The sequence below is a fragment of the Corapipo altera genome, unplaced genomic scaffold, assembly GCF_003945725.1.
Source record: "Corapipo altera isolate COAL_440 unplaced genomic scaffold, ASM394572v1 69, whole genome shotgun sequence".
Taxonomy (NCBI): domain Eukaryota; kingdom Metazoa; phylum Chordata; class Aves; order Passeriformes; family Pipridae; genus Corapipo; species Corapipo altera.
Window position 1 is genome coordinate 5,567,163 of NW_020884908.1, and position 16,995 is coordinate 5,584,157.

The 16,995-nt window shown below is 46.1% G+C and overlaps 2 protein-coding genes and 1 long non-coding RNA gene across 4 annotated transcripts in view; all 3 read right to left on the reverse strand.

Annotated features, from left to right (window-relative positions):
* Positions 1 to 2,650: 2,650 nt before the first annotated feature.
* On the reverse strand, positions 2,651 to 4,585 carry LOC113951643. The gene is made up of 3 exons (XR_003529220.1): positions 4,408 to 4,585; positions 3,953 to 4,258; positions 2,651 to 2,751 (listed from the first exon to the last, which is right to left on the reverse strand). It is a non-coding gene; the product is annotated as an uncharacterized LOC113951643 (long non-coding RNA).
* An 87-nt stretch (positions 4,586 to 4,672) lies between these two features.
* LOC113951649 lies at positions 4,673 to 10,571 on the reverse strand. 2 transcript variants are annotated; one of them, XM_027652867.1, is made up of 3 exons: positions 10,419 to 10,571; positions 6,721 to 7,038; positions 4,673 to 6,271 (listed from the first exon to the last, which is right to left on the reverse strand). In XM_027652867.1, the coding sequence occupies exons 1-3, from the start codon at positions 10,521 to 10,523 to the stop codon at positions 5,651 to 5,653; spliced, it is 1,044 nt and encodes a 347-aa protein (XP_027508668.1). In that variant the 5' UTR covers positions 10,524 to 10,571; the 3' UTR covers positions 4,673 to 5,650. The 2 variants fall into 2 exon arrangements, with proteins under 2 accessions (XP_027508668.1, XP_027508667.1); XM_027652866.1 differs by lacking the exon at positions 10,419 to 10,571 and adding an exon at positions 7,169 to 7,449.
* A 233-nt stretch (positions 10,572 to 10,804) lies between these two features.
* Positions 10,805 to 16,995, reverse strand: part of CDS1 (CDP-diacylglycerol synthase 1) — a 32,542-nt gene continuing 26,351 nt past the window's right edge. Inside the window, exons 11-13 of the mRNA XM_027652864.1 lie at positions 16,784 to 16,903; positions 14,741 to 14,844; positions 10,805 to 13,582 (exon numbers count right to left, since the gene is read on the reverse strand). Coding sequence (XP_027508665.1) covers positions 13,453 to 13,582; positions 14,741 to 14,844; positions 16,784 to 16,903 — 354 coding nt within the window. The 3' untranslated portion in view covers positions 10,805 to 13,452. The remainder of the gene's footprint in view (positions 13,583 to 14,740; positions 14,845 to 16,783; positions 16,904 to 16,995) is intronic.

Consider the following 16,995-nt stretch of genomic DNA (forward strand, 5'->3'; position numbering starts at 1 on the left):
CTCCAGACTGAACAACCCCAGCTTCCTGTTTTCATAGGAGAGGTGCTCCAGCCTTCTGATCATCCTTGTGACCTCCTCTGGACTCCCTCCAACAGATCCACATCCTTCTCATGTTGGGGGCCTCAAAGCCAGACATAGTACTCTAGGTAGGGTCTCACTAGAGCAGAGGGGCAGAATCACCTCCCTCAACCTGCTGACCATGCTGCTTTTGATGCAGCCCAGAACACATTTGACTTTCTGGGCTGCCAGCACACACTGCTGGCTCATATCAAGCTTCTCACTCACCAACACCCCAAGTCCTTCTCCTCAGAGCTGCTCTCAGTCCATTCTCCACACAGCCCCTATTTGTGCTTGGGATTGCCCCTGGCCAGGTGCAGGACCTTGCACTTGGCCTTGTGGAACTTCATGAGTTTTGCCTGGGGCCACCTCTCCAGCCTGTCAAGGTCCCTTGGGATGGCATCCTGTCTCTCCAGTGTGTTCACCACACCACACAGTTTGATGTCATTGGCAAACCACCATGTCCATGTCACCTACAAACATTTTGAACAACTTCTTTTATAGCTATGCCTTCTGTTTCCTTTTGGATAGGAAGTGTTTGTAAACATGTATTTTTGCCACGTGAAATTACTTTGGTTGCATAATGAGTACAAGTTTACAGCAGAGCAGGCTAAGGTCAAATTTACACGCTGCTTTTGAAAGTACATCTGGCATTAGAAAAGCTGAGGATGCTGCAAGCTGAAGAAAAAGCTTCCCCTCACTTCCATTCACTTTGCTGAGTGATGTTCCATCAGGGCTCATTTCATAGAACCATTTAGGTTGGAAAAGACCTTTAAGACCGAGTCCAACCCAGCACTGCCACGTCCACTACTAAACCATGTTCCTAAATGCCACATCCACGTGTCTTTTAAATGCCTCCAGGGATGGTGACTCAACCACTTCCCTGGGCAGCCTGTTCCAGTGCTTGACAACCCTTTTGGTGAAGAAAGTTTCCTAATATCCACTCTATATCTTCCCTGGTGTAACTCATCCTGTTGCCTGATACTTGGGAAGAGACTGGCCCCCACCTCACAGCCTCCTTTCAGGTAGTTGTAGAGGGCAATAAAATCTTCCCTGAGCCTACTTTTCTCCAGGCTAAACACCCCAGCTCCCTCAGCCACTCTTCATCAGACTTGTGCTCCAGTCCCTTCCCCAGCTCCGTTGCCCTTCTCTGGACACGTTCCAGGACCTCAATGTCTTTCTTGTAGTGAGGACCCCAAACTGAACAGAGGATTCGAGCTGTGTCCTCACTAATGCCAGATACAGGGGCACTTGCCCAGCTTTAGCGCGGCTCCTTTTCCTCGCTGGGGTGTTACTCAACCCTGTTGCACCGTGCCCGGTGGGGCAGTCCCCGCCGCGTTTGTGTCCCCTGCAGACGCAGGGACCGATCCCGCTCTCCGCTCGCCGCTGGGGAACCGCCAGGTCCGTCCTCCCGCAGCGCATCCTGGTTCGCCGGGCGGGACGGTGAGATGCGGCGGGATGCGCGGGCAGCGGGGACCCCTAGTGGTACCGCGGCCCGGCCGGGAGAGGTTTTAGGTCCTGCTGCTTGGTGTAGGTGCCTGGTGAAATGCTTGTGGAAAAAGTGGAATCTGTCTCTTTGGACCATGCGGTCTGCTTTGTTCAAAAGAGGGAAGAAACAAGTTCAGTGGGAGTGAAAGCAAAAACCGGAGTCTGCAAAGTAAGCCTCTTTGCAGGTGATAAACACTTGTTATTTACCCTATTTGAGTCTTACAGACTGAGACTAAAAAAGGGAGAGCAACAGTTAGAGAGGAAAAGGTAAATGATGAAACGGGATGCATTCAATCCAACAAAGGCCTCACCTGAGTGTCCTGTGTCTGATACAGACATTAAGCAGTTGGCAACGAAAGCACTTAAGATACTCCAGATACTCTTCTGGCCTCAAAATTTTCAGTTCATCCTAGGCCACATGCTGGTGTATGACCAGACATGCCTTTTACCCATAGGGTGCAGTGGTGCGGTGCAGTGCAGTGGCTGGCCCCAAGAGAGGGAGGCTCATCCCTCTGTCCTGTTCCATTCCATCCCATCCCATCCCATCCTATACTGTCCTTGGCATGCACCTGCCCAGGTGTGTCATGAAGCCACCAAGACTGTGTCAGGAAATCAAGCTGCTCCTTGCCCTCCTGCTGCGGGAGCTCCTTCCCCTCCAGGCTGTCCTGCTGCCATGGCAGAGCATCTTTGCTCCACAGAGCCCTGAGGTTGGGGAGGGTCTGGCCACTCCTCTCCAGCCCCTGCGGAGGCTCCATCTTGTTTGGCACAATGGTTGGGTGGTTCCTGGTGCCCTGCAAGCTCTGTTGGCTGGGGAGCAGTGGCAGCCTGTCCCCATGGAGGGATGAGGCCTGGCCCAGGCTCTCCTGAGGTGCTGCATGTTGCTGCCTGTGGCCCAATCAGGATCCAATATGTGATTCTATGGCTAATTTCAAAACATTTTGGGCCTGCATCCAACAGACACAGTATTATGGAATCCCTCACACCCACTACCCATTAAAGAAGACTCCGATCCTTGGGATTCATGGGATGGGGACAGTAACAAATGAGAATTGGGTTAATAATTGCAACTAGATTTGCATTTTTAATGATTGGGATAGTTACTATGCACTGTATGATCACTCATTTTATTGCTTCTCCTGTTCCTGTCTTTTCTTTCTATCAATCTTCATCATCTTCACGGACAACTCGTAAACTGAGGAAGCATTCCTAGGAAAGAAACACTTTGTTAAAATGCTTAAGCCATAGGGTGGTGTGAGAGACTGAAATGTTACAGTTAATGGCTTAAACACTATTAAAATCACCAAAGGAATTTTGTCCACTGTAGCAAACTATGCAGAGAGAAACTGCTCATCTTCGACCGCCAAAGCCCACCCTCCCCAAATATGCCTTCTGAGGGGAACTGGTCTGTGAGTTAAGCCACCTAAAGGGAACTTGAGATAAGATAAAGGTGGTACTATTGTCCAGATATCTCAGATCTAAAGGGAAGTACACAAGCCTGTGGGGATAAGAATGTATCTACTAAGAAAGCCATTCTCAGCAGCCATGTTGAAAATCAGCTCTGGCTGATTTTGGTGGGCAGGGGGAGGCTCAAACTCTGCAAAGACAGGATGGTGCTGTTTCTAGTGGCAGTTATCCTCTGCTCAGTTGTAAAACTCTCCCCCTGCCCCCGGGGAAGGTCTGATGGGGTATTACTGGCTCAACTGTGCTGACAACATGAGAGGCAGCTGAGCAGGGGTCATAAACCATCAAAGACCCCCAAGTGCCTCCCAGACCTATTCCCGAGGCCTTCCACCATGACCCAAAAAGTGTTGCAACAGATCCAAAGTCTGATGAAAGAGACAGTGTAAACCCCCCTGTAGGGGAGATGCCAGGGCCTTCCCACCTGAACCTAAAGGTATTGTGTTTCAAGGGCTTCTTCCCCCACCATCCAATGGATCCAGACTGCAACCATCACTTCAACCATCAGACAACTAAATTGCAACTATCAAGGCTCATCACAGATCCATAGGTGGTGATTGTGAACTCTTTTCTCTCTCTTTCTTTCTCCCTTTCTTTCTTTTCCTTTATACATTTTCTTGAGTAATATTTTTATGCTTTCATATTGCTATATTACTGTGGATAATAATAACCAAAATATCTACATATCTGATTTCCATTGCAACCAAATTCTTCTAAAATAAACCCTATATATATATATATATATATATATTTACAAACATTGATTGTTCAGTGTCATTTCACTCTAATCCTCCCCAAGAGATCTATTAGCAAGAACCTCAGTTACTCTCACCCAGGTTGTAACAGACAGGGCTGCAGGAGGTGATGGCGCAGCAGTGGTGTGGTGCAGTGGTTGGTCCAAGGCAGAGGGAGGCTCATTCCCTCCTCCCATCCTGTCCTTAGCACTCACCTGACCGGCTGTGTTATTGAGCAGCTGAGACCAGCTGAGACCATGTCAGGGCTGCAAGCCGCTCCACACATCCCTGCTGCACGAGTTCTCCTCCAGCGTGCCCTGCTGCCACTGCAGGAAGGCATTCCTCCGTGGAGCCCTTTGCCTGGGGCGAGCCCGGCCTCTCCTTTCCAGCCCCTGTGGAGGGTGCCTCCCAGCATCCTGCAAGCCCTGTGGGCAGGGAATTAGTGGTATCCTGTCCCCACGGAGGGATGAGGCCTTGTGCTGGTTGTCCTGAGGTGCTGCATCTTGCTGCCTGTGGCCCACCTGTGGGAAGGAAGAGGAGAAGGAGGCATGAGATGGAGGCAGCTGCCTTGGCACAGTGTCACCCCAGTGCCAGCAAGCCCTGCCCTTGCCCCAAGGCAGCTCCATGTGGCCTCATCCCACAGGCCTCTCCTTCCTGCCATGTCCCACACCTGACACCTCTTCTCCAGGCTCAGCAGCCCCTTGCAGGTCTGGGACTTGGTGTTCTCCAAAAGATTCTCCATGTCTGTCTTTGACATTCTGTGCCACAGACATGCCAAAGCACCCAGGGGAGATGCTGCCTCCTGCGGGAGCTGCTCTCCTGGCACTGGGCAGCCCAGGGCTCCTTCAATCCCCTTTGTGATGCAGGACAAGGCAGTCCTGCATCACAAAGCCCTGACAGCTCACCCCACACTCTGCTGCCAGTGCAGGTGTTCCGTGGCAGAGACAAGAAACTTCAGAAAAACCTTCTAGGCCTTCATTCCTATAGCTCAACCAGATAGAAGGACTATAAGAAAGAGAGCTCTTCTAGCTGCAGGAGCTTTGGCCTGCTCAGAGGAAATAAAAAATATCCTCTGAAATTTAAACGGGGACTATATCTCCCCTTTTTGTGTTTGAATACCTTTTTTGAATGTGCACAACTGTCCTGATTCCTGCCATGAAAGGCTTAGTTTTTTTCCATTAGCCATGAAGTGGTGTAGTTGAGGAGACGTGGCCATAGCCTGATGTTATTTGGTACCCCCTCACATCATTGCCAGTGCTGGTGGCAAGTGACTCGCTGACTTCCAAGAAAAAGGATATGGCTTCTGGTTGAAAAAGCAGGGGAAGATTGTTCAGTGAAACCCTGGGTCTGCAGATCTAAGAAACTACAGAAAACCATTCTATTTTATTATTCTTATATCTTAGACAGATATAAGTACCAGAGGAATGAGAGCTCTTCTACCTGCAGTAGCTGTCACCTGCTTAGAGGTAATAAAAATGCCCTCTGGAATTTACAAATGGACTTCATATCAGCATTTCATATTTGAATCCATTTGTTCGTATGCACACAACTCAGGAATTTCAGTGATACTGAAGCTTTTATTGAAAAAAAATTAAAATCTATTGATGCCTATCTATTTATCTATCTACCTGTCTATTATCTATCTATTTATCTATTATCTATTATCTATCTATCTTATAATCTATATAATCTATCTATCTATTGTCAAACTATGATAAAAATGTGAACCAGCCTCAGTCCTAAGGTGTCTTTAGGGGAATCATAGGCTGGTCACAGGAATCACTGGGTAAGCCCAGTCCGGCAGGGTGCGCTTGGGGCAGCAGCCCAATGCCTGAGGCGCTGTCCCTGCAGCCATGGCCGGGGTGCCTCCCTGTGCCGCGCTCTCAGCCAGATGCTGCTGAGGCTCAGCACGGTCACCTCCAGGCACCTTCCTGCCAGGCTCTGGCAGCCCGGCGCTGCTGCTCCTGCTCTGCTGGCACACAGGTTCCAAGGAACAGCCTGCGCACAGCCCTCAGCACCCTCCTGAACAGGGAGCGTTGGTGCTGTTGCTCCGGGCGGTGAGTAGCCGTGGGAGAAGGAGCTCCATGGCCAAGGGGCTGTGCGGGCAACAGGTAAGCTCCTGCCTGCAGCGCCGGCGCCAAGGGCTCTTCCCAGGGAAGAATGGGCAGTGCATAGCCAGTGATGGTGGTTGTGGCGGTGCCGGCCTGGCCTGGCTGCTGCTCTCCGGGATGGCTGGGCCAGGCCTGCCCCCACTGGGGCAGCACTGGACTTTGGGATGTGGCTGGCTCATCCTCGGTGTTGTTGGGACCAGGTGGAGCTGGAGACACTGGATGTTCGAGGTCCTCTTGCCGCAGCCCACGGGACAGCCCTTTGTCAATCGTGTAGTCCCAGTCTTCCCCCTTCGTGGTCAAGGCCCAGGTCTCAGTGGGGAAATGGGCTTCAAGCCATTCCAGCACCTTCTGCTGGCCTAGGATGGCTTCAAGTCCCTCCAGTCCTGTCAACTCTGGCTTCTGAATGTCCAACTTTGGGTTTCCCTGGCAGATGAGAAAGGAGAGAGGGACATTTCTTGAGGAGATCTCCCTCAACATGAAGAGGATGAACTTCTCAACACTGAAGGCAGCAGAGCACTGGCACAGGCTGCCCAGGAAGGTGCTGGAATCTCTGTCTCTGGAGGCATTCCAAAGCTCCCTGGATGCATTGCTGTGTGACGTGCCTCAGGTGAACCTGGCATGGCAGGGAGGTTGGAGTGGATGATCTCCAGAGGGCCCTTGCAACCCTAAGGATTCTGTGGTTCTGTGCTTTGTCAAGGTCTCCTGCTTCCCCCCAGCATATGCGTGCTGGGCACCTAGCAGCAGGAGCTGCTGGGACAGGGCTGTGGGAGATGATGGGGCTGCAGCGGTGCAGTGCAGTGGCTGGGCTCAGGAGAGGGCGGCTCACCCCTGTGTCCCTTTTAATGCCATCCCATCCCATCCTCAGCAATTACCTGCCTGGCTCTGCCATCAAGCCATATCAGGGAAGCAAGATGGTCCTGGCCCTCCTGCTGTGGGAGCTCCTTCTCCTCCAGGCTGTCCTGCTGCCATGGCAGGTTGGCTTTGCCACATGAAGCCCTGAGCTTGGGGCGGGACTGGCGGCTCCTCTCTAACCCCTGCGGAGGCTCCATCTTGCTGGGCACAGTGGTTGGGTGGCTCCTGGTGCCCTGCAAGCTCTGTTGGCCAGGGAGTGGTGGCAGCCTGTCCCCATGGAGGGACGAGGCCTGGCCCAGGCTCTCCTCAGGTGCTGCATGTTGCTGGGTGTTGCTCACCTGCGGGAAGGAAAGGGAGGAGGTGGTATGGCACAGAGGCAGCTGCCTTGGCACAGCATCCCCCAATACCAGCAAGCCCTGTCCCAACCCTTTCCCACCAGCAGCCTCTCCCTCTTGCCCCATCCCTCACTTGGTGCCTTGTCTCCAGGCTCTCCTCACGCAGCTGGGAATTTGCATTCTCACAGACCTTCTCCATGTCTGTCTTTGGAATCCTCTGGCACAGATGTGCCAAAGCACCCAGGGGAGATGCTGCCTCCTGTGGGAGCTGCTCTCCTGGCACTGGGCAGCCCAGGGCTCCTTCAATCCCCCCACGGCCAGGGGGGCTCGCCACCATGTCACAGTGGTCTCTGAGCACAAGGCAGCCCTGCATCACAAAGCCCTGACAGCTCACCCCACACTCTGCTGTGAGTGCATCTGTTCCATGGCAGATATGAGAAACTTTAGAAAAACCTTCTAGGCCTTCATTCCTATAGCTCAATCAGATAGAACAACTATAAGCTGCTGGGACAGGGCTGTGGGAGATGATGGGGCTGCAGCAGTGCAATGCAGCAGGTAGCCCCAGGCAGAGGGAGGCTCATACCCCTGTTTCATCTGATGCCATCCCATCCTGTCCAGATCTGTCATCAAGCCATGTCAGGGAGCAAGGTGGTTCTTGTCCTCCTGCTGTGAGACCTCCTTCCCCTCCAGGCTGTCCTGCTGCCATGGCAGGGCATCTTTGCTCCACAGAGCCCTGAGCTTCAGGCGGGCCTGGCCACTCATCTCCAGTTCCTGCAGAGGCTCCATCTTGCTTGGCACAATGGGTGCCACCGGGTGGCTCCTGGTGCTCTGCAAGCTCTGTTGGCCGGGGAGTGGTGGCAGCCTGTCCCCATGGAGGGATGAGGCCTGGCCCAGGCTATCCTCAGGAGCTGCATGTTGCTAGTAGCTCTTATACCTGCAGTAGCTGTCACTTACTTAGATGTAATAAAAATATCCTCAGAAATTTAAAATTTTACCTTTTCAGGGACTTTTATTCTTGTATCCATTGCTGGTGCGCACAGAACTCAGTTTAATAGGTTAAACTGACAGTTTTCTTGAAGAAAAATGAGAGAGGGGCATTTCTTGAGGAGTTTTTCCTCACTGTGGGGGAGAACTTCTTTACACTGAGGGTGGCAGAGCCCTGTAACTGGCTGCCCAGGGAGGTTGTTGATTCTCCCACTCTGGAAACATTCCAAAACCACCTGGATGCATTCATATGCAACTTACTCCAGATGACCCTGCCTTGGCAGGATGGTTGGACTAGATGATCTCCAGAGTTCCCTTCCAACCCTCATGATTCTGTGATTCTGTGTGACTGAAATCTTATCCTTCCAGGAGGTCCTTTTGCAAGAAATCCTGGTTTTCTTTCAATTGGCTGATGCCTTGAGAGAGTTGCTGCCTGGCCACATGGCATGGGCACCCTGGTTCACACTTGCTCAGCCCAGGCCATCCCCTCTCATGTTTCCTCTGCACTGCCCTAGTGCTTCCCTAAACAAACTCAGTTTCCAGGGTTTCACCCCTGTGTTGGCCAAGGACTTGCTTAGGAACAGCAGCACCCCACCTTCATTTTCTGCTTATGAGTCTCTTAGAGTTGGTCTCTCTCTGGCTGTGTTCAAGATAAACATGTTTTTCTCCTCCAGCACATAAACCCCATGTTAATTTACCTGGTGTGTGCTACAAGCTCCCCATGTGCAACAGTTCCACTAGAAAAAGTTGTTTGTGCTCCTTGACTGAGGTCTGGCCAGGCTTAGAGCCTGCTCTCTTACTCAGGTGGGGTCTTAGGAAGATCTGTACCAAGGGAAAGCCCTGACTTCTCCAGCGACCCAGCGCAGGCAGCTGCTCACACACAGACTCACACAAGGCTTCAGCAAGACAGGCAGTGAGAGGGATCAGGCCTCCCCTACCAGGAAGGTACTTCCATTGGCTGAGTTACAGCCTTCCCGACACACCTACAGTATGACCCCCATTACATGGTCATTCAGGGAAGGGTCCCCAGCATTTTCAAAATGGAGGTTATTGATCCTTTGCTGCTGATAGATCCCCTTGTTTCTGGGCAAACTGCACCTTTCTGTAACTGACAACTGAACTACCAGTAACTTGTCACTTCCCACCACCAAAAGCAACCACACTGCAAACTTTGCAAGAACATCTTTTTATTTATTCCTAATACTTGTTTTGGTGCAGCTGTACATGGCACAGTGGGGAGTCTGGCAGCGCTTGCTTCTGACTGTTCTGGGATAGGCTATGTTTGTATCATATTTTGTCAGACCAGAAACAAGGTCAAAGTTTGCAGAGCTTAACACACCCTTCAAGTACGTACAACCCCCAATGATAAGCCGCAGTTCGGTAGGTAATATAAACCACAATTGGGCAATTAGGGCTCTTGCTATGTTTTCATTAGAGGTGTGCACGATTTCTGCCAGATAGCATAAGTATTTAATTTCCTGCAGTCAAAGAGGAGGGTCCTAAGAGTAGAAGCAAAAATGCAGCCTCTTGCTGTGAAAGCTGTGTGTGGGATTAGCGCAAAACTTGAGTCCTTGCTGAGCCAGGGGCAGCTGGCCCAGTCACTTCACACGGGAGCGGCAGCCACTCAAGGAAGCAAAGTGCTGCTATTGCATGTCCACACAGGCAAGTGCAAGTCAATTGGTGGCAATTAAACAGAGCTGAAGTTTTACACCTTGGCTGCCCTATGAAAATATGTCACCTTTTCACACTCACTTGCAAACAATATGTGCTAACGAAATCCTAATAATACCTCTTCCTTTAGAGAGCTAAACATGTCCCTGTAATTCACAGAACAAGCATCAGTGTTGGGAAGTCAGGGTGCAATATGTATGCCATGAACAAATCACAGTGTCTTTAGTATTCAGCAGTACATTAATGGAGGACTTGGAGTGCTGGGTTTATGGCTCGACTCTATGATCTCAAAGGCATTTTCAACCTAAATGATACTTATGAGTGATCCGGATTCCTGTCAGATACGGACTTATGCCTCAGTTCATGCAACTTCAAATTGCTAAAGAAGGAACTGAATATCCATTTTATAATTGGGAAACTATTTGCAAGAGAAAGAGTAATTGTAACTCAGCTGTGTACCAGTACTAGTACAATCTGGACAAAGGGACTCTGTGCAAGTAATAGTCCAAATGTTATCTGTCTGGCAGAAGAAAACTCACTTCTAACTTTCCCCTTCTTTTCCTCAGAAGACAATTAAGAAGTGGAGGCAGACCCCAGGAAAGCTCTGTGCTTCTCCACAAGTTTTCTAAAATCCGAGGAGGTGTGTAGCACACACAGGATTTGCTGACAGCGAGTGTTTAACAGATGTTAGTCTTCTTCATAATTTAGAAATGAGATGCATTTCTTACCTGGCTTGTTTGAGGCTGCAGGAGGTGAAGGGCCTCAGATCCAAGACTTAAAAGGAAGGAACAGGAAAGCAGGGGAGAGGTAGCTGCCAGCTGCTGCCCCATCATCACCACACATGGTCAATACTGACAGGCCTGTGTCAGTATTGTTGAAATGAGCACCTTTTGGAAAAGATGGAAAAGCTTGCATATCTTTGGACATGAGACACATTGCACAAGTTCAGCAACAAACGAGGATGGCCTGAAGCCTTGAGGAGCAAAACGTAGGAAATTAATAGCAAGCTTTTCTATTAAGAACACAAATTTAAAGAATAACATAAAGGAATATAAATTCTTGTTAAGAAATCTCCACCCACTGTGCATACTATAGGAAATACAAGACTGGAGGATTTCTGTCACAATTTTATTTATTTATTTTTTTACAATGCCTGCTTCAATGAAAGATTGAAACAGCCAAACTAAAACAGACATAATATGCTCATACCATTTACAATATTTACATAATATACAAGTTTTCTTTTTTGCTCAGTGGGTAATTATAACAACTTGGGACAAAAGTGTGAGTGAAAAGAAGCACTGGTGTAAAAAGTTAGACTTTCCTGTTTCTGATGTTGCAATGCTTGAACTAACAGAAGTGGCAAGTGGGGTAAATGCTCTGTGTAGTAACCAAGCGTAGTTGTCACTTCATAGTGACAGGTCCTGCTCAGCTTTATTTACACCAAGCCTAAGCCAGCAGGAAGCTATTACTCTGTCTAGAAAATTGATGACTGAGTTCACAATTCATCCCTTCTTCATTTTAATATTGAAAAGCAGAACTGCAGTGTTGAATTTTCTATTGTGCACATAGATAGCAATTAATTTCAAATGTTTTTGTATTAAATACTAAAATATATTTTAACTTTCTTATTATACATGCTATAAAAGTACACTAAAAATTTCAAGTTTCTGAAGTAACAATTACCCTTCTATATATATATATATATATTCTCTATATAATTTTAAAATATTTAGATTTTTTTTAATACCCAGGATAAAGATATGCTAGCTCCAGTATGACTGCGTTTTATCATAATGTCTACCAAAGTCCCATACATAACCAAAGCCTCATCTAAAAGCTAGTTTTGCAGGTATTCTACTTTGGTCACCACCTCATTTTCCCTTCCCTTCTTTTTAAAGCACATTTCCAAAGGTAGCTGTGCTACCTTTTAACTTCAGGTTATGCCCTATCCTGAGTAAGAGCTGAATTTCAGTTCCCTCCAATTAACAAGCCAAGTCACACAGCCACTGATGGACAAGCAGCAGGTGGCATTTTTCACCTCTTGGAGTGTTCTTTCAATACAGTACTGCAATCTCCAGGTCAGACATAATTCAATTCTGTCAAATACCTGACATCAACAGGAATTGCTTTAGGCCTGGATTTTGTTCAATGTACATGGGTGCTTTTCCATACACAAGCTGTACACATGGTACCATGGCTCAAGAGCAAAACAGAGTGCACGGTGGTCTCAGCTACATGGTGTTCAACAAAAAGCAGTTTGCATTTTATAGATATGGCTTATGACCCACCCAAGTGATTTTTTCCATGGTTGCATCCTCAAGTAGCACCAACCTTTTAAAATTTTAATCATTAATATATATACATACATCTTTTAATAATTTATATGTACACACACACACACACACACAGATGTGGCCTCAGTACGTTCACCGCAGGAGAAAATTATTTACAGTGAGTTGGAAAAATGAAATTGTATCAAGTTACAGTATATGAAAACAAAATTGGCATTTGTGCTTTTTCTTTGTACAGGAGTAATTTTTGTCATTTCAAAAAGGGTTCATATTTTTATTTGCATCAAGACATGTCACATGATGAAAAACGTTATAAAACAACCAGGATTGAGAATTATAGAGCATTAATGCTCCTCATATACCCCCCTAAGTCAACCAAATAACTACTTTCTATAAAAATTCTCCATTCAAACCCCTCTGTGGTTACTCAAGCTTGCTTGAGGATCTTCTTAATAAATGATAACAGCAGAAGAACCATGCATCCTGTCTTGCACTGTGCACATTCAGGAGCTAACAGTTTCTGCCTTCACTGAGAAACACATTTATACATAGCACTTAAACTTCACTTTTTACTCAGGACCTCAAAGTGCTTTTAAAAAGAAGGAAATACCCCGATTCTACACAGCAATTAAGAGGCACAAGGAATAAGGCTTGAATTACTGTCTTCAGACACTGACCAGGCCGTGGAAACCAAGGACTTAAACTCCAGATTCTCCCTGATCCATTTACTAGTAGGAGAATTCTATTTTCTCAGGTAATCTCTACTCCTGGAGGTACACAATTGTTTATAATGTGTAACACTAACCAAAAAAAAAATAGTAGCTCCACAGCCCAAACTGCCCAGCTATATTTCAATGAATGTACTTTTCTCTTGAAAGCATGAAATGGTTTCATAAGAAAGCTGCTAAATTAAAAACAGAGGTAGGCTTAACCTTCATAATGGTTTAGAAAAAACAAGTAGTCCCAATACAGCAGGCTGTAAGTACTACTTTGACCAGGCTAACAAGTGTTTTCTGGCCAATAGGAATTTCAGCACCAGCCTACATAGAAGTTACTGCCTGCCTCATATGTTCACACTTCAGGAACCACTAGAGACCAAAAAGGTGTTCCTAAGATATAGAGTTTTAAATAACTCATTAAAAACTTACAGTGAATTTCATTATTTTTTTTCCTTAACTACAAAGACTGTCAGGCTGGGTGCTGGAGGAAAACTGCTCCCATCCACCTCAGGAACTAAAATACGCAGCATGTGTACTGTTACTTTGTAAGCATTTGAATTATTTTAGGAGTAAGAGATCTTTAGTGTCCTAGTAAGAAGTCATAGTATTCACATTTATTTCAGGAAACGTTCACCTTTTCCAGACCACGAACTACTCTTCCTATAGTTATTATTTATGTGCACATTTGCAATGCTTTTCTACAGGCTTCTTGTAAATGAAGTTTTCTTCTAGTCCTCTGTTTTAACAAACTACCCTCTCAGAGATGGCTGAAGAATCCCTTTTTCAACGAGGTGAGATTTCAGGGTTTTATATACACTTAATTGTTGCTCAGGCTGAAGTATCAACAGCTGTTTCAGTAATTTGCTGGGATTTGGACCCCTGTCAATGAAAAAAAAGAAATGTTTGGGGTTTTTTTGTGACCGCAAGTCTGAAGAATCTTTTTAGATAGCTTTCCATTTTTCTCTTGCTGCACAAACAATGCCTTCCCTTTTTAGAGCACACCGAGTTATGGATTTCTCCCAGTCTACCTCTTCAGGATGCATGGGCCAGCATTACTGGGAGAGCGTACTCTTAGCTCAATGTGAACAGAAACTAAAAGCATTTCTATTTGCTGTCAAATGGGGATACTGAGAAGACTTATGACAAGACTCACTGATTCATCCTTAATCACTGTAATCAGAGTTTTTCATCAACAGATCTTTTTTCGTTTACTATCTGTTGCCAGCCAGATAAGCTGTGTACTACTGAACTAAACGGGAACTTGGCCAAGTCAGTGAAGAAAACTGCAAATTAAACCAAGCTTTTCTAAATATCAGCCTCATTTTTAGCTAGCCACCTAGTTACAGTCTACTAAGATGAACCAAATAGAAGGCAAAGAATCTGTTGCTGATATGCATTTACATGTTATCATATGCACTTAGAAAACTAAGGGTTTGTGTCAATTTGGCTCCTTGACCCACCTCTGCCCTAGAAACTAAAATGACTACAGTAAGAGAATTGTGATTCCCACGATTTCTTCTTGAAAACTGGTGCGGTTCAGGAAAGATAAGCAGGATTTTTAAGAAGTTGTCTCCTTTCTTTAACCATTGCATTTTCATCTTAAACATCCCAAGCCAAGCAGCTTAGAAATACTGAAACTTATGGGAAGAACTGCAGTCTTGCAACCTACAGACTGTTAAGGAACCACACAGGAAAAGCAGATGCTGCACAACCCTCCTGCATGAAACACCATCCTATACCTTCCTGCAATCAGTAAATTCTAATAGAACTCCTAGTAGGCTGCTACACAAAACTTTCTGGTATTTTGGATACATGGGTTACCTTTCAGAGCAGTCACGGAAACATTAGGGCACAGGTTGAACCTGACACAAATCCTAGGCACTGACATATGTTTTCTTAATAGTTCTGTATTTGAAATCATCGCATAAATCATATTTAGAAACCTGCAATCTCTGCTATGCTAAAATAACTCCTATAAATTCATTATAGAAATATGCTATACGTGCTTAAGGAGTTAACATTGTAAAAAGCCCGTACCTTATGAAACTGGTGATATAGACATGAACAAAAGTGGCCATCAAGTACTGACAATCAAAGCGATCCATTATCCCACCATGCCCAGGGATTGTGTCTGCAAAATCCTTTTGGGTGTGAAGGATGGGAGGGGAAAAAAAAAAAAAAAGATGGTCAGTGGTTCCGACGAAACACGCTAACAATGTGCCACTTGGAAGCACCACATTAGGGCTGCAAGTAAGCCGTGTTTTCACTGCACTGAGCCAAGTTAGCAAGAGGCTCCTTTGCTAAAGGAGGTGAGTCAGAAGGGGAGAAGAAAAAGAAGAGATGAAGCAACTTGTCCACAGTATCGCACAAGAGGACAGCGGTAGGTCAGGTGCAGGTGTGGCAGTACTGAGAACACTTGCATGCCTATACATACTTCATTTTGTGGTGAGCCTCTTAAGCTAATGGCTGTCGTTTCTTGCCTCTTCAGAATCTAATTCTCCTCTTTAATACCTTTATTGCTTTATCCTCTACTGGTAGGTATTGCTGAAGCACTTGTTACCAGGTAACGTATATTTGCTGCAAGAGAAGCAGTAACTTGAGGACTCTCCAGTCCTGCCCAGTCACCTGCCCTTTTTCTCACTGGGTTCTTGGCAACCATAGTTAAAAACCATAATGTGTGCATGCAATATAAATATATTTAACAGAATCAAAAACCCCTGTTGTGAAAAAATCATTGCTACCTAAAAAAATATATTCCTGGTGCAAACAAAGCTCGATACACTATTTTTGTGTTACCTGATCCTGTCTGTAGAACAGCTTTATCAATCAAAATACCCTCATACATCCTTTTAGTAATCCACACTCACTTGTGTACTCTTGGGGTGAAAACCCTTAGTCATGTGAGGCAACTGCCAGCAAGTTAAACTCATCCTGTGCCTGTGCCACACCAGCCCTCCAGTGCTGGGCAAGCATGGAGTGTCTAACCTCACCTACACAACTGCCTTCAGCAGCAATTCCACAATAACCCTGACTTCCCAACAGTCCTTTGGTCATCACCTTGGGGCCAAAGGTTTTAAAAGAATATACTTTTTAACATACTACTTTTGAGAATATATGCTGCTTTTCAGAAGCATTAATTTTCCTCCAAAATCCCTTCTTCACACACACAGTCTTTTGCTCCCTGGATGTACAAGTACAGCAGCGCACGGGGCTGTGGCTCACAAAGTGCCGGGCAAGCTGCTTAGACTGGCATAAGAAAGAGGGGTAAATACAAGCACATGTACAGGAGTTCAGCACAAACAGAGGGGTTTATACACTTCTGTGCAAAGCACGTGCCAGTTTGGCAGACATACAGAACAACAAGAACGACAACAAGCAACAGGATAAGATTTACAGCAGTCCTACCAAGACACAAAGAAGGTCGGGAGAAAATTTGGGGCTGCCCTCTTCCCATACTCCTGCTGCCACTTAATACCAGCCAGGGACAACACTGCCACAAGCAACAGAGCACACCTTGCAATAAACAGAGGTTAGCACACCACATAATTTGCCAATACACACACTAGTTACAAGGCAGCACTGTATTGGCAAAGGCAGCCAAACATCTCACGCTTTGGTGAACCTAACACACCAGCATCTGTATAACACACAAATACCACTGGTAAAACACAGCCAGCCACAATCTGAAGGGTAAACCACTGTCAGCACTTCTTAGGCATCTACAGGTTGCCTTTCATGTCAAGTACAATATCTCACATCTTGTCTAAATCACTTCTGCAATGTGACTTGGAAGAGTAATTATCAACCAAACTAAAAGCACGTTATTCTTAGATTTCCAGCATTAAAGTCACATGCTGATCATGCAAAGTTTGAAGAATAACACACACACACATATATATATCTCTGATAAAACTAAGTCCTGCTTCTGATGCTAAAAAACAGCTCAAACATAATTACAACTTAGGAGAAACACTAAATACTACAACAATTATTTAAAAAAACCCCAAACACTACTCCACTAATTTATCTAATTCAAAGAGAAAACCAAAACAAAACCATCTTACAGGATTCATTACACACCTTGATTTTGAAAGCTCTTTTAAATCCACTGGCAAAGAATCCTCCAAATGGCCCAATTAATGAGGCAAATATTGACAGTGCAAAGCTGTGCATCTGAAATGGGTACATATTCACTGTTTCCTGCAAGAAAAATAATTAACAATGTATTTCAGTATGTTTGATTGTAGGCATTTCAATCTTACACATTTTAAAGGGTTGGTGAGTACATTACA

Bases quoted from the DNA above. Each gene is read 5' to 3' on its own strand.
- LOC113951649 (XM_027652866.1), bottom strand. From the start codon at position 7,408: ATGCAGGGCTGCCTTGTGCTCAGAGACCACTGTGACATGGTGGCGAGC. The intron at 7,039-7,168 runs GTGAGGGATGGG...TCCTTCCCGCAG, and splicing joins GCCTGGAGACAAGGCACCAA to GTGAGCAACACCCAGCAACA. The intron at 6,272-6,720 runs GTAATTGCTGAG...CTCATCTGCCAG, and splicing joins TTGATGGCAGAGCCAGGCAG to GGAAACCCAAAGTTGGACAT.